Raw genomic sequence first — 14904 nt, forward strand, 5'->3', positions numbered from 1 at the left:
AATCTAAAATTAACTAAAGATTAAAGCACTTTGTCAAGTGTCAGTGGCGTGTCAGGGGCATGGTGGTCATATTGTTGGCAAGTAAAAAAAAAAATCATGATGACAGCAACTTATAAAACAACACAAATTTGAACAAACAGTAACAACAAAGATTTAAGAAACGTGTAATTCTTTGGAAATAAAGGGATTTTAAAATATTAGGAAAAAATCTACAGGTCATGTAGATGTTATTTTGCTAAATAAAAGCTAAATTAAATGTTAGAATTAAAATCAAACCAAAAACATATATGATCTACCATTCTAAGGTTTGTGTTCAGTTAGATGATTATTATTATTATTGTTATTATTTTTAAAGACTGCATTTGTTTGAACAAAAAAATTGTAAAAAAAATAGTAATGTTGTGTATTATTATTATAATTTAAAGTGTCAGTTTTCTATTTTAATACTCCAGTTTTCAGTGTCACATGATCCTTCAGAAGTTATTCAAATATGCAGATTTGCTCCTCAAGAAACATTTCTTATTATGATCCAAAAACAGCTGTGTTGCTTGATATTTTTGCGTAAACTGATACTTTTTTTCAGGATTCTTTGAGAAATGTGTGTATGTGTATATATATACATTTTTCTATAAAAAAAAGCTAAAATGGAGAAACATAATTTGCACATAACATTTTCAAACATTATAATCAGTGCATTGCACATGCATTTTGAGAGTTGGTTTGGTTTTTTAAAAAGTAAAATCTTAAAAAGCAGAAAATGAGGTTTCTGAGTGGTTTGTGTTAATGATTGGCCATCAAAGTGTAGAAAAGCATTGGTGCAGGTAAATGTTTGGGTCACGAAGGGTGTAGGCCTCTCGAGTATGAGTATGTTTCTGGCCTAAATCTCTTGGCTTTATTGCCTTGGATTGGCTAGGTTGGAAAATGATGTCACCATCAAAGTTCTTGTTAACAGAATTTGGACTCTATGCACAAACTGTGATTGTATGTTACGTTCACTCCAGGTCAATGAGACAAGTGGGAAACCAAACTAGTGAGCAGGTAATGAGGATGTTTGAAAAGCTTATCGCTCCACTGAGGCCTGAGCAAAGATGTTGGCTTGATCCAGTTGGCTTTTAAAGAAATATGTGGCCCCTGCTGAGTGTGTACATGTTTCTGTGTGCAATCGTTGCTTCATAATTGGCAGACGCTGATAGTGTGTAAACAGAAGGGAATACTAGTTGATAAAAGCTTCTATTCAATGCAGAAGTTGTTTTTGCACCCTATAAGACTGAAACACACCTTCACAGACAGACTTTCTCCCCTGATAATATGGCTAGCTCTCTGTAACAAAAATGAGAATAGCAGTCAGGAATTTGTGTTGTGTTCTGTGGAAACTTTTCTTAATGTACATCCTGAAAACGGCTGTTCAGCAAACCCGCATGCTCTCGCCTGCCAGCACAAATGTACTTTCTGAAGGATGATGCTTGGAGAATCGGGAACAAAACGTTATAAAAGGATTGGAACCTAATGTCACCTAACAGCTAAACTATCTCTCTCTCTCTCTCTCTCTCTCTCTCTCTCTCTCGCTAGACCTTTAAGCTCCCCAATTCAAAGACTCACATAAACATTTTGAGCCAATGAATTGGCCTGTCTTGCACAGATATGAAGCGTATTCATTACATTTACTCTCATGTACACAATGGAAGCAGACTCGGGTATAAGAGCACACTTATGCAAACACACGCATACAGACAGACCCTACAGATTACCCACTGACAGATGTTAAAAATTAGGCACATAAGCGTATCTTTTACTGAGGGATATTTGCATAAGGTCTGTGGTGTGTGTGATGTTTTTTTGTTTCAGTCGTTCCCTCTTCTTCAGTTTGTTCTTTTGATTTTTTTTTTTAGTTGTTTTCCTTGACTTAGATGAAATAAAAGGAGCGCAGAGCTGAAATATTCTCTAATGGAGTATGTGTGGAAACGTTCTGCATGACTAGAGGCTCAAAATCAGGCTCAAAAAAATCTATTTCCTCTTTGTGTTTAATGTGTGTGTGTGTGTTATACAGCAGGTTTTTGCGCGGTGTATTTGTGTTTGAGTATAAATGTCTGCAGGACCATTTGCCTTTTCTCTTCATTAGTCATTACATCCTTTGCACTGGTTTGAGACGTTCCAGCTTTATCCAGAGGTTCTGTAATCCAGTCTCAGAACAACACACGGGAACACACAGTAGGGGAGAGGGTGAAATAATGACCTCACTGTGTGTGTGTGTGTCCCAACATGGGACATGTGGGTAGGAATGGAGAGGGAGGGATAGCGGAAAAGAAGAGTTTGGAAAATCAACAGGAGGAATGGAAATGGGGGGCTGAGGTTGGCAGGGGCTGGAGGAGATGAGACAGGGAAGAGAGGAAGAGAGGAAGAGAGGAAGAGTGATGTTTCAACACTACATGTCCGCAGCTGCATAACGTCTGGAGCTTAAAATACAATGGTTTTTCTCGTCTCTTTCTCGTTCTCGTTCGCTTCTCATCTCCTCTCGTTCTCTTTTCTTCACTTCGTTTAATTCTGGTCATGTCTTATTTAGTCTCTTTCCCTTCTTATTCTTCTCACCCTCTTGTCTTTTCTTCTTATCTCCTCTTAGTCCATTCTCTTATTGTCTCATTCCTTCTTGTCTTGTTCTCTTTTTGTCTTTTCTCTTCTTGTGTTGTCTCAATCTTCATTAGCTCTTCTCCTCTTTTCTTTATTAGTCTTCTTATGTCAGTTCTTCTCAAGCTTCTTCTCGTCTCGCTGCTTCTCTTCCAGTTTCCCGTCTCATGTCTTCTCTCTTTCTCTTCTGCACATGTTCTGGTGTTGTCTCTTGTCCTCTCAGATTCTCTCCTTCTTTTGTTTTTGTTTTCTCATCTTGTAGCTCAGGGCCTTGTCTTCCCTTTTCTCTTCTCTTGTCTGGTCTCTTCTCATCTCATTTCCGCTGACTCTCTTTTCGTCTTGTGTTCTTTTATTAAGATCTTGTCTCTTCTATTCTTGGTTGTCACTTGTTTCAGTTTTCAGTCTCATCCCCTCTTGTCCTCTTCTTTTTTCTTCTGGTCTCTTCTCTGCATGTTCTCCTCATGCCGTCTCTTTTCATGTCAGTTCCTCTCATTCTCCACTCATCTGACCTTGTCTTCTGTCTTTTTTTTTAATCCCACCTTCTCTTCTCACCTCACCCTTTATGCTCTTGTCTCATTTCTTCCACTCTCATCAAATTCTAAGTTTCTTCCTTCTATCCACTCAGTTTCTTCTTGTCTCACTTAGTCTCTTTGTCTTGTCCCTCCTTATTTTGCCTCTTGTCTAGCAGTTTTGTTTCTATTAATATGATTTTCTCCCTGTCTCTTATTCTTTAATTGTCTTCTTTTTCTTTTTCCATGCTTGTCACCTGCTCTCGTTCTCTTTTCTTCAGTTCTCATCTCTTGTTGTCGTCTTGTCTTGTCTCATCTTGTTTCCTCTCTCTGTCGTATCTTTTTTTGTACCTTCTTATTTTATTTTCTTGTTTTTATTCCCATCTAGTCCTTTTTTATTTCCCAAACATGTTAAAGTTGAACTATAATGCAGTCTGCTGAATAATATGTGGACTATGGCAGTATGGATCAGCTGTCAATGTCTGATCGATTCTGGTTTTGTCCAATGTTAGGTGAGTTTCTGGGTGGTGAGGGAGATTCTTCATGCTCAGACTCTGAAGATCAGAGCAGAAGTGTTGAGCCTCTATATCAGAACAGCAAAGGTAAAACACACTCCATACAGCACATTTGTACTCCTTAAGCGATTATCCTAGTTGCTAACCTTCTTTCTGTCTTCCTGCAGAAACTGTGTGACATGAACAGTCTCCATGCAGTGATGGCAGTAATATCTGCTTTACAGAGCGCCCCCATCTTCAGGCTCACCAAGACCTGGGCTGTGAGTTATTTAATACACTCCTTATTAACATTTTGCATGTTAGTTTTTCAGTTTTTTTTTGCATAGTTTTTATTAATTTTTTTTACACCAGCAGAGCCTGGCGTCAAGACATTTTATTTTATTTGTAATATTTACTTTTCTTTTTCTTTTTTATTTGTATTGTTTCAAAGCACCTTGTGTGTCCACCCCAGCTCCTGCACGTGTCCAGGCTTCTTTAGACTTGGTTTTCATGTGTGTTTATAGGTTGTGAAATTATCCATGCCTCCGACACACTCTCAGTTAGTTCCTGATGCGGGCTGGAAGCTGCAAACAAATGAATCACTATGAAACCTTGAGCTGTTTCTTTCCAATATTTTGATTGATGAACAACAAGGACACACTGTTTAGTTTTTTCCCCTTTCAGTCTTTACTGGAATTAAAGCATGCATTTCAGTTCCCATGATACGTGATACCCTCAATTTGAATACACTCAACAGTGGTAGCGATTTTTGTGCCCCTATAATTGACTAAACTAGCATAAAATGATGGTGCTTGAGTGAAGGTTTACTTTCTTTCTAATGATGGAAAACTTGTGTTAATGACATCCTTATAAACGAACCAGCTCGCTTTCTTTAAAGACCAAGAGACTGCACTAAACCTAAAGCTAATACCAGGGTTTCCACAAACACTCGTGCGTTTCTACTCTAAAACAGGGCAACTATCATAAAACAGACACCTGTTCACCTGGCTTTACGTAACTTCAAAACGTGTTTGCTCACAAATCATGCTCATATGTAGACGAGTGTGCTGCACTTGGATTGGTGACATTTATTAGCATTAACAACTCCAGGTTTCCTTTGTAAAATGCATAAAAAATACTGCCTTTTATTGTTGCTACTGTAAAATCAACTTCAAAATCGACAAGCGTGCCTCTTTTTCAGTGTTTGTTTATATTCGTTTTAGTTTTGCTCTCTTGGGCCAGGACAGAATTCACAAAAAACGCTCAGAACAACCACCCACAAAACCCTAGCAACACATATGCAATCCTGAACGTTTTAGGAGCCACAAAACAATGCTTTGAAAGCCACCAACAACATCCTCGCACTTTGGTGGTGACCTTTGCACGGGCAAACAGTATTTATTTGTATTTTGAGAGGAACTATGGTTACCGTGGCACACTTGTCTAAGGATCATGCTATCCAGCAGCTTGGTGTATCTGTCTTTTCTTTGGAAACATTGTCTTGTCTTCAATCACAGACAGCATCCTGCTCCTCGGTTGTGTCTCTAGTGTACCATTTTCTGTCTTTTACATAACTGGAATATTCCTCTCCACCGCTTTTTCTGTCAAATCTGTGTTTTCCAAGGCCGGCATTCCTCAGACACGGCCAAACAGGATCCTATATAGTGGGCTCTGAACATACCTTTTATTTGGCATTTTTGTAATTTAATAAAACATTTTACATCTTCAGTGGAAGGAAATTTGAGCCCAAAGACATTATTTTGATAGATCTTTATTTTGATAGCCCAATCCAAGGCCTAACCTAATAGTCTTCTAATACTCTAATTAGAATTAGTTAAAATGTAGTTGCAGTGTTAAGGCGCGTTCACACCAAGCACGATAACTATAAAGATAAGGATAAAGTAGGGATGCACCGAAATGAAAATTCTTGGCCGATACCGAAAACCGAAAAAAGAGAAAACCAAGGCCGAAAACCGAAACCGAAACACCGAAAGAAATTATGCCAATTATTAGTTTATTGCTATGACCGTGTACTAACTTTACTAAAATTAAGACATTGCAATTGCATAAATTAATATTAAAGTTTCAAAGATAATTACAATAACATAACTTATTTTAAAAAAAAAACATAAAAATACATAATTACAAATTATGCAAATATTTATTAAGCACATTGCAACAATGCACAGTATAAAATAAAATTCAAACCAAAAATGTATCCCACTCATGTGTTTATTTAATAATAATGTACAGATCTACTGGCCTGCAGAAAGGTTTTAAAATGAACAGTTCTCTCATAAAAACAAAGTGCATTTAGGTGAAGTGCATTTGAAATTGTTCTCTGTAGGACTAGAAAGTTCATCACTTCTCCAGTATAGGCAAGAGGGTTGTCACTTCTGGGGATGGGGACTTCAGACAGTTAACCATCTAGCTGTTGAGCAGTTGAGCTTGTCATCTGCCTGACATTTGAGAAATATTTGAGAGAGTGTATTTAAATAGGGCCAGGGCATAAATAAATATTTTTATCAAATTAAAGCACAAATCTAGCAGAAAATCTAGCATAAATATGGCTACAATCTGATATTATGTTTGTACATATGTTTGTGTGTGTGTGTGTATGTAGGCTATATATATATATATATATATATATATATATATATATATATATATATATATATATATATAGTAGCCTAAGAACAAAATAGCCAACGTATTATTATTATTTGAGGCACTTTCTTGCAGAATTCCACTGAACATATCAGACAACGATGGTGCATGCCACTCATCTGGTGCAGAGACGAGTCTTTTTTTCTGCGCTCTGATCTGTCTCCTGCGCTTGGCGCTTCTCCGTCTCCACGCGGGTTCTCCGCATCCAGCGCGGCCTGGATCATTTCTCGTGCGCGCTGCCTTATTTCCGCATCCAAGTAATGGTTTTATAACGCGGATCAAGCACATTCGCGATGAAGTGCAGAGGATCCGAAAAGATCTCAGTGAGACGTGTGCTAACAGACTCTATATGTTGCGTCATCACAACATTTCGGCCGTGTTGTTTCGGTGATAAAAGTCTATCGGCCGAAAAACGAAAAAAGCCATTTTCGGCCGAAAATTTTCGGTGGCCGAAATTTCGGTGCATCCCTAGGATAAAGATATCGTTCTAAAAATCGTTCTCAATATTAAAGAATAGCGAAGTCCACACCACAACTATAACGATAAAGGCACAGAGAAACGATATCGTTGGAATCACTTTCAGAACAATTTTTTTTTTCTGATGAACGATAAAAACATTGCCAACCAATCAGAATCAATCCTGCTGTAATGACCTCAAGAATTTAAAGCAGCAGACGCGCGTCCACTTAGAATACACCCACAAGATTGTTTGCTGGTGTGGACACTGATATCGTTATCTATATAGTTATCATTATAGTTATCGTTCTTGGTGTAAACGGGCCTTTACTTGTATTAAGTCGAATGTCATAGTTAGCCATTTACAAACTTCCTGCTAAAAGTCTTCTGGGGACACAGACCGGACGCGACATCAAGTGGTTTTTAATTTGTTTGATTTTACTGTGTTGTACTCTGTATTTCATTTCAGCGCTATCAGCTTTTCCTTTGTTTGCAGAGCTCTTATTTAATCTTATCTCTGTTTGCTGCCTTTGTTTCAACCGCTTTTGAGTACATAATTAAACTAAATATTAGTTTTCCATTTTTTTCCTTCTCTTGTTTTGCTCAGGCGGAGATATTTTACACCGTCCCAAATGCGATTATGTTCACGATTGCTCTGCCAAATGGTTGATATATGGAAAATAAACCAAAATCACATTAACTGTGAATGATAGAGATGCTGAGCACAGACGCTAAAAATCAGAGCTCTTGAGATCTGTTGTTAGAGCCTGGATTGTTTACAGCCGAGTCCATTTAGATGATTTATAGCCTGATTTATTAAAGGTTTGTCCGTCTAGAAACACATGCTGACTCAATAATAAAACATATAAAAAATGTTGATGGATGTCTGAATGTTATTGTGCAGGGGTTGCTGCACTTCTGCATGTCACAGATGCTGACGATAAAGCCACATTTGTATTGAACCCAGATTATTCCTTTAAAATACACACTGTTCAAACCTTAAAAGACATTGTTTTTGTTACAAATGTGCTCTCCTTTTTTTTCCCTCTCCCACAGCTTTTGAGTCGAAAGGACAAGGCCACGTTTGAGAGGCTGGAGTACTTGATGTCTAAAGAAGACAACTATAAACGCTTGAGAGATTACATCAGCAGCCAGAGCATGACATCCTGCATCCCGTATCTGGGTAGTTCTCTTTTTTCTCTTGTTTGCACACACAAAGCAAATATCCTTTTTTCCAATCTGATATATATCCTCACACACCACTTGTCTTGCAGACATTTTAATCAAATTATATATTTAATTAAAATCATTTCAGGCCTTTTATCCTGTTAAGATGCCATGAAAGTTCTAAGGATGCCTTGTGAATCTTGAGAATCAACTTTCGAGCTTGTTTCATTGTCTGTGTTTATTATTTCTGTGTAACTTAGAGCTGTCAAAATTAGCGCATTGACACATGCGATTAATTATATGAGTCTAATTAAATTTTCACAACACAATTATTGGTTGACATTGTGCAAAGTGATTGACTAGCAGATAAATCGCCGGCTGTTCCCCTAAGGCAGATACAAGGACTGTTGCGATTTGGCATTAAACCTGTTTCAATCATATCTGACAGCTGTAAGCACCTTGCGCAATTCAACAGAAAAACGCAAACGGCGCAATTGCATTAAGCATTTTATCCCAATAATTATTTATTCGCAAATAATAATAATGAATAAATATTTATCCCTCCAGACAGGACCGTTTGTTGCTTTATGTATGTCATGTTTACATGTGTTTGATTCAGGGCTGGAGGAATTTGAGACAGAGAACTGGAGGATCTCTAGTGTTGTGGCTGTAATATTAAAAACAGTTTCTTTTGTCCTCCCTTTATCTGTCTATCTGCCTAGCTTTCTATGGATTGAGTGTATTTTCCATAGATGATTTCAGAACCATGTCTTTCAGCTGACAGCAGTATAATTTAGGAGAGAGCGGTATGACCAAAATCTTGTACAATTATTTTATGTTACAGTAGCAATATATGTTGCAGTGTTGCTATTATTAACAACCCAGCAGTGTTATATGTCACCCCTTTTCAATAATCTAGTTTCTCCTCAAATCTTACACAGGGTTTGGGGGATTTTGGAGCCTATACTTTTTTTTTTTTTTTTTTGCTTTATTTTTCTTGGTTTTTCTTTGCTTTGTTTAGTTTTGTTTTGTTTCTCTTTTTTTTCTTTGCTTTTCTTTGCTTTATTTAGTTTTGCTTTGTTTCTCTTTGTTTTTCTTTGCTTTGTTTAGTTTTGCTTTGCTTTGCTTTCTTTTGCTTTACCTTTTTAGTTTTGATTTGCTTCACTTTGCTCTTAGTTTTGCTTGGCTTTATTTATATTGCTTATAGCTTAATTCACTTTTTTAGCTTAGTTTTGCTATGCTTTGTTTTGTTTTTTTGTGTGTTTTATCTTGATTTCGTTTTTTTATTTTTATTGTTTTATATTGTGTAGAGCTGCACGATTAATCGTTAAAAGATCGCGATCTCGATTCAGACACCCTCTCGATCTCATTTCTAAAAGACAACGATTCCCCGAGTCTGTTAAACCTTTGACAAAGTCTTACCGGATCATTCAAATCCGTGCGCGCACTGCCGCTGACACAGAGAGAGCTCTTACCATGTTTGGTTAAGAAACATCTTCACAAACAGTCTTTTCAACTACACAGTATTATATCTGTCTTACAGTCATTTATATTATCACAGAAATACTGGGATAAAGTTTATAGTTTAAATATAAACATTGATGTCTATATGGCAGCGATCAAAATATAACAAATCCCCTTTTGAAAGTACTGCGCTTTAAATAACGTTTGTGTCGATTGCATTGTTTCGATTGCAAGTGTCTTAATTTATTTGTCAATGAATTAATTTTTCATTCAAGAGAATCGTTCAAAAACGCTGATTCATCCAGAAATGAAACAAGTGTAGTAGGTTTATGAGTGAGTCTCTTCTGCTCACCAAACTATATTTATGTGATCCAAAGTACAGCAAAAACAGTAAAGTTTTGAAATATTTACCATTTAAAATAACTGCTTTCACTTGAATGTATTTTAAAATGTAATTTATTTCTGTGGTGTGCAGCTGTATTTTCAGCATCATTACTCCAGTCTTCAGTGTCAAATGATCTTCAGAAATCATTCTAATACGCTGTTTTGCCGTTCAAAAAAAAATATTATTATTATTATTATTATTATTATTATTATTATTATGTTGAAAACAGATGAGTAGATTTTTTTCAGGTTTCTTTGATAGAAAGTTCAGAAGAACAATAATTGTGTGTAATAGAAATATTTTGTTATAAATGTCTTTGTCACACTTGATCAATTTAAAGAATCCTTGCAAAATAAAATAATTAATTTATATACTTGTGATAATGATAATGTTAATAGTAATAATAATAATAAAGAATCGTAGGAGAATCGTGATCTCTATATGAGATCAAAAAAATCGTGATTCTCAATTTATCCAGAATCGTGCAGCCCTAATATTGTGTTGGGTTGTGTTTTGTTTTGTTATGTCTTAGTTTTTTTTTTTTTTTTTTTTTAAATCTCATCTTTGTTTTCTTTCGTTTTGTTTTGTTTGTGATGCTGTACAGTCCTCGGAAAAGTATGCCAGGCTGTAGTAGTCTGCTGCATCTTTCATAGCCCAGCACTCAGGCTGACTTGCAAGATGTATTATTGTCCCTTGCAAATGATGGCTAAAGCTACACAGACTGTGCATATAAATGACCCTAACTAGTTGTCTGTGAAGTCTCCCTTTGGTCTTTTCACTTCTGCTTTTGCAATCAGTGATGGTCTGATTGCAATCAGATGGTGATTTGTGGTGTGTTATGAAAGCGTTCAGGTGGGGAGTGGGCTCGGAGCACATCCAGATGGCTTCATCAGTCTGAATGTGAGAAAAACTGGCTGGAAGTCTATTGAGAGGAAGATGAGATAAAGGATTGGGTCAGTGTCCAAATGGTCTGTGTTTTGTAATAACAGGATTTCCCTACTGAAAACACTGGGATGGACTAAAACATCCAGCTGGAACCACATAAGTGCATGTGTGTGTGTGTGTGTGTGTGTGTGTGTGTGTGTGTGTGTGTGTGTGTGTGTGTGTGTTTGTACATGCTTGGACTGAGTCTGTGGGCCTTGTGAATGCTTACTGATCTAAACCACTGTAACTCTAGCACGTGTGTGTGTACGTGTGTGTGTACGTGTGTACGTGTGTGTGTGTGTGTGTGTGTGTGTGTGTGTGTGTGTGTGTGTGTGTATACGTGTGTGTACTTTGAGGAAGAAAATGTCCCCAGAAGTTTAATAATTCTGACACTGCTTCCTATTGGCATCATCTGGCGACAAAAGATTGATAAATACATTTAAATCATATTGTATTATTCTAAAAATGCATGTTGGGTTAAAGTTAGTTTGTAGTGTCCATAATTAGCATACAAATAATAAAAACAGATGTCTGTGGTCCTCATTTAGATAAGTAATCTTGTGTATAATCTGACCTTCCTTGGCTAAACAGTTCTGTACAGTAATATTGTTTTCCATTGGATTGGAAGCTGACAGGATCTCAGTTCTCCCTCCAGCCACCACAACACACACACACACACACACACACACACACACACACATGTAATGCCAAAACCCCCTGAAGAGACACTGACTGGAACTCCCATCAACCCTAAGTCTTTTAGTTTCAGTCTTTCTTAAAATCCTGCATTGAATTGTGCCTTGTTTGTAAATGTAAACTCATGCAGTCTGAATCTTCATTTAAAATAAAGTTCATCCTCTTTATCCTAATGTTGCGATCAGAAAAAAAGCAATGCAAAGATTGTGTTTTCCACAACTTGGCACTGAACAGCATCTTGTTGTCTTTGGAGCATCTTAATCGTTTGATTTCTGCACAGGCATGCGTTTGCCTCTTTCATTATTTACAGTATGTGCATGAATTGGTGGGCGGGGCTAAACAGGCAGTGATGTAGAAGCAGGCGTTGATCTTCTTGTGCGGAGGCCGTGTTTAGCCACACTATTATGTCATAAAGCGGCACATTCCACAAGCTGTCGTTTGGCAGTTTGCTTTATAAGCTGTTTTTAGACACAACGGGAGTTCTGAAACTCACAGGATGTTTTTTATAGTACAACTACTTCATATATATATATATATATATATATATATATATATATATATATATATATAAATCAAGTTAATTTTGATTTCTCAGTTCATGACCACTTCATATATTGTTTTCAATAAAATGTGTTTAATGTTTAGTCATGTTATGTTACAAGTATGGCATGTTTTTTTTATTATTATTACTATTTATTTTTATATTTTTTGGACACTTTTAAGTACTTTTTAGGTTTCATTTATTTATTTTCAGTTGTACTTTTAGTTTAATTCTCATTTTCGTTAGGTTTAAGTTTTTTCATCAAATTTTTTTCTTGTAATTAACAACAATGTTTTTAATAGTTTTAATGGTAGCACTTTATTTTACAGTCCTGTTCCCCATGTACATACTATGTACTTATTATAGTAATTACAGTAACTATGTAATAACTAGGGACTAGCCCTGAACCTACCCCTAAACCTAACCCTACCCCATGTAGTTACCCTGTGTTACCAGAACTTTCCTAGATAAATACACTAAGTACATGTAAGTACACGTACTGTAAAATAAAGTGCAACCGTTTAAATGATAATACCCCTGAATAGTAGAGTTGGGTCCGAGTCCACCTTTGTCGAGTACGAGTCAAGACCAAGTCCACAAACATCGAGTCCAAGTCCGAGTCCGAGTCCAAAAGGGGCCGAGTTGGACTCAAGTCCGAGTCCTTAAAGGCCGAGTCCGAGTCGAGTCCGCCCGAGTCCAGAAAGTAATTAAATTAAAAAAGATTATAAATTGGTATTGTAATTTTTTACATTCTATTAATATTTTAACCTTTCAACCCATTAAACCAATGGCAATATGAAAATGTAATAAAAAATACCACTGTTACATGTAGTCATTGTCACTGAACATTTTTATTTTATGTCAACAGAACTAGTTTCCTATCAAAAAAGGTTTCAAAGGTTTTATTGTATTACAAGTGCATGAAAATACAAATGAACCTATTTTATTATTGTATCACACTATATTGTCCTCCAGTTAAAGATGACATTTCAGTTATTTAATGCCTCTCCCCCACATTTGACAGAGGTAAAGTGCAGCCAATGAGGAGATCCTTAATGATGACATTATGAATTTCTTGTTGTCTTGGAGAACTTGCATCATAAAGTTGCATTGCTTGTTTGGTCAGTTCTGGTCTTGCAAATCCTGCAATGCTGAGCTATGCAGCATCTGTTGGTTGCTGCTGCTTGTCTTTGGTACTCGGTTGCATTGGTTTTCGGATCACCATTACACTGAACCGAAAACCGTTTCTTTCGGAGGCGTCCGATTTGAGAACCGATGAACTGATGATACTGCGTGCGTGTAATTTTTCAAGTATTTTGTTAAACATCGGAAAGTGTGATAAAACTATATATATATATATATATATATATATATATATATATATATATATATATATATATATATATATATATATATATATATATATATATATATATATATATATATATATATACGTTTTTTTAAGATAGGGGCTACATGTTTCTAATCTGTATATTGTAGATTATGTATGGGCCAAAGGGGTTTTCAGGGAAGTTGGACAATAATTAAGACTCTAGACTCCATGTTTAATATGAATAAGGGATGATTTATGAAATATCTGTACTGTATTTATAGTTAATGATGACAGATTCACAAACTGAGTTTGTAGTAAACAGAACATGAACACGAGTAGAGCAGCTGATGATACTGCGCAGCATGTGCCAGTGTCCTGACATTTTATCCTACCCTGTCAAATTTTCCTACCCCGGTTTTGAGCGATTCTCGTTCTCGAGTCAAGAACCGGTTGTATCAGTTTTCAGATCATCAGTAAACTGAACCGAAAACCGTTTCTTTCGGACGCGTCCGATTCGAGAACCGAGGAGCTGATGATACTGCGCATTCGTGATTCAGCATGAAGCCGAATGACTCACAGCGCGTCTGAACCGAACTGATTCTTTTGGTGATTGATTCTGAACTGATTTTGTGCTATTGTAATGAGTGCGGGTAAACCGAGGGCTTGAATGAAGGGCAATCTGACGAAACGTAAGTTCATTTAATAACAAATACATCGCAATGGATTATGTATCCGGTAAACTGTTTTTTTTTTCAACCGGTTTATTGAATCAAACCGTCCGAAAGAACCGGTTCGCGGAAAAGAATCGAGCTTCCCATCACTAATCCACATTGATATCCAGTGAGTGGTGCGTGTGTTTCGTCTGCAAGCATGAGACTTCTGCCTGCCGGTGTGGTGCAGTAAAATGACAGAAGGGGAGACATTCATTAATTTATAATTTCAATTTTATGCTGGTTTTATTGTTACACATGACGTGGACTCGACTGTACTCGGAATATTTTCCGAGTCCAAAATGTTCAAGTCCGTGTCAAGTCCGAGTACAAATTCTTCCGAGTGCGTGACAAGTCCGAGTTCATTCAAAATTGGACTCGAGTCCGGACTCGAGTCCGAGTCCAAGTTCGAGTACCCCAACTCTACTGAATAGGATCAAGCCACATCGCGACCAGATTTTATATTACATGGTCCATTGACTCTTTTAGTAAAGAATCAGTGTCTGCACAATGACTTTTCAGAAGCTAACAGTCTGTGATGTGCCAAAACTGAAATTTATCACTTTCACGGCTGATGATTTTAATGGTCTTCAATCTCTATCCAACAAAAGCTTTTATGGCTGGATTGTGACTGCACTTGTTATCTAAGTATTAGTATTTTTATTTTGGTGGGCCATGTGCGCAGAAGTGTAAAGCCTGTGATCTGCGTCCCATGGGGAGATGCACGCTGGGAAACAGACGGAAGCGCAGGCCGCTCACAAAGCTTCATCTGCCAGTGTCTTTCTCTCCTCTCTGAGTGCGTGTATGTGTTTTCCCAATAGAATTAGATGCTTGGCTGTGAGTGATCAAGGACATTTTGAAAGATAGTCCCGCTGGGAAAGCCGGGAACAAGGAGGCATAACTTATATGAAATAAACTTTTGTGGATCTGTAAACT

General features: G+C 36.9%; 1 protein-coding gene across 9 annotated transcripts in view; it reads left to right on the top strand.

Moving 5' to 3' along the window:
- LOC127938645 (ras-specific guanine nucleotide-releasing factor RalGPS2) overlaps positions 1–14904 on the top strand; it is a 99728-nt gene that overhangs the window by 43409 nt on the left and 41415 nt on the right. For all 9 annotated transcript variants that reach the window (XM_052535396.1, XM_052535399.1, XM_052535395.1 and 6 more), the window contains exons 7-9: positions 3644–3733; positions 3814–3906; positions 7805–7931. In XM_052535396.1, the coding sequence (XP_052391356.1) occupies positions 3644–3733; positions 3814–3906; positions 7805–7931 (310 nt within the window). The remainder of the gene's footprint in view (positions 1–3643; positions 3734–3813; positions 3907–7804; positions 7932–14904) is intronic.

Source organism: Carassius gibelio, chromosome A20 (assembly GCF_023724105.1).
Source record: "Carassius gibelio isolate Cgi1373 ecotype wild population from Czech Republic chromosome A20, carGib1.2-hapl.c, whole genome shotgun sequence".
Taxonomy (NCBI): domain Eukaryota; kingdom Metazoa; phylum Chordata; class Actinopteri; order Cypriniformes; family Cyprinidae; genus Carassius; species Carassius gibelio.